The sequence below is a fragment of the Propithecus coquereli genome, unplaced genomic scaffold (genome assembly GCF_000956105.1).
Source record: "Propithecus coquereli isolate 6110/MARCELLA unplaced genomic scaffold, Pcoq_1.0 Scaffold353, whole genome shotgun sequence".
Taxonomy (NCBI): Eukaryota; Metazoa; Chordata; class Mammalia; order Primates; family Indriidae; genus Propithecus; species Propithecus coquereli.
The window spans coordinates 893,828-895,854 of record NW_012149208.1 but is presented as its reverse complement, the minus strand read 5'-3'; the positions used below and the strand labels follow the sequence as shown (position 1 = coordinate 895,854).

Genomic DNA, 2,027 nt, shown 5'->3' with positions numbered 1-2,027 from the left:
TTCAGGTGCTATATTTTTAAATGTTTAAGTGAGCATTAGTGATAGACTATAAAATTTTATGTTTTTTATTAGATTGCTGAGCTGAAAAGAGGTGCTGAAATTATTGTTTGCACACCTGGTCGAATGATTGATATGTTAGCAGCTAACAGTGGTAAGTCAGGGGTATTTTTCTGTTCTCTTTTTCTTGTTTTTGAATTCTATACATTTTTGTTAAAGCACATACTAGAAACCAACAAAGGGTTTCTTCATTTTTTCTTAAAGCTGTAATATGTTAAAATTTGTATTGTAACAAGTTTATTGTTACAAACATTAATAATAACTTTGCAATTTAATTTAAAATTTCTTTTCAGAATTACCTTCATGTGATCTTACCTTGGATTCTTAATCCATTTTTGGCCTAGCTGTGCTTTTAAAAGAGTAGGTGTACTATCCTTTTGTTTATTATAAAATTTAGACTTTTTCTCCCCCAGAGCTAGTATTTTTTTTTTACAATACAGGATAAATTAAGATATTGCAGCTTCAAGAAATGTTGTCTTTTGTAAATATTGCATGTTTTTTAGCTCAAATGTTATGCTTTGTTAAATTATTCCCTATCAAAACTGTTACTAAACTGTTGACATTATTTAACTTCTGTGGAGAAAGGCCCTTCAAGATTTATAGAACTGGGCTTCCGAGACTTAAACCACCAAAGGTAGGTAATTTAATGCTGTTCCCAACCTTGCAAAACTAATTGAGACTGCAAATGTTAGTGTGGAATACTTAAATATTAGACAGTACTTATTTTGGCTCATTTCTATTTTTTGAAGAAAATGCTTTCAAATGTTTCCATTGCAGTATTCAGTATATATATAATAGAGTATTAAAAACTGTGAGTAATGCATGTTTCTAATAGCATTTTGCTTGAATTTCTGTATAAACTTAATTCTAATTATACATAAAGTTGGCAAAGTGACATTGAAGTTGATAAGTCATTGTGCTTGTACAGCATATGAAAAGTTTTGGGTTGAATGCTGATTAAATAATTCCTTGTTTTTTCTCAATGCTGCATTGAATAAGTTTCCTCCTGAAATTCATCTTGATTAATTTTACCTTTTTCCCTTATCTGTCCTTTTGGTCTATCTTTAATAACTATTTTATACATGTTTTTGCCAGGTGATTGATTCAGCAGTTGGTAGCAATGCTTGTTTTAATCCTTTAGAAAGGATTTCCTGTGTGTATATTTAGTTTTCACTGATTAAGAAACCAGTTGCATTTATTTAAACCACTGGGAGCACTTAATAAAATTGTATGTGTATCTTTGCATAGAAAAATGTATTTATGTAATCCATTTGGTATTTAAAGTTTTTCTATAAAATGTTAATTTCTTATGTCAAAGAGCTTCTCATTAATGGTTTGACATGACCATTTAAGAAGCTGCTAAATATATGGAAGTAAGTTATAAAGTAGTGTAAAGAGAAGTTTTCTGCGTCTGAAGTAGTTAGCACTGGAACTTGCTTTCCACACATACGCTGTAATCTCTAATATGTTTTTTTCTAGGTGATGCTGTCAGTAATGGCTGATGTGGCTCGATGCTTCATCTCAGTCTTAGTTTTATGATGTGTTTTGGAGAGGGCTGTTTTCTGAATTTTACAGGTTCTTCAGGCCCTATGATGGTATGCAAGAGATGAGTTTGACAAAATAAAGGGCCTCATATACCCATTGTCAGAAAGTATTTGCCACTAGAGTAAGACATTGTAGATCAAAATTTCTTTCACTGTTTAAAGATACCTAACCTACCCCTCTGGTTAAGTCAGGCATTTTAGTTCCCTTTACAGTTTTTTAAAGTTCTTGGTAGCCATAAAATGAATTGTAAGTGATTTTTAGTTTTCTTTTTGTCTTTATTTTTTCTTCTCATCTTAGGCCGGGTCACGAATCTTCGAAGAGTAACGTATGTTGTTCTAGATGAAGCAGACAGAATGTTTGACATGGGTTTTGAACCACAGGTAATCATTACATTTGTTAAGTGTTTTGAAATGTAACTGTAACCT

General features: G+C 31.3%; 1 protein-coding gene across 1 annotated transcript in view; it reads left to right on the top strand.

The window, feature by feature from the left end:
* Positions 1 to 2,027, top strand: part of DDX46 (DEAD (Asp-Glu-Ala-Asp) box polypeptide 46) — a 90,940-nt gene that overhangs the window by 15,660 nt on the left and 73,253 nt on the right. The window contains exons 4-5 of the mRNA XM_012651303.1: positions 73 to 151; positions 1,900 to 1,982. Coding sequence (XP_012506757.1) covers positions 73 to 151; positions 1,900 to 1,982 — 162 coding nt within the window. The remainder of the gene's footprint in view (positions 1 to 72; positions 152 to 1,899; positions 1,983 to 2,027) is intronic.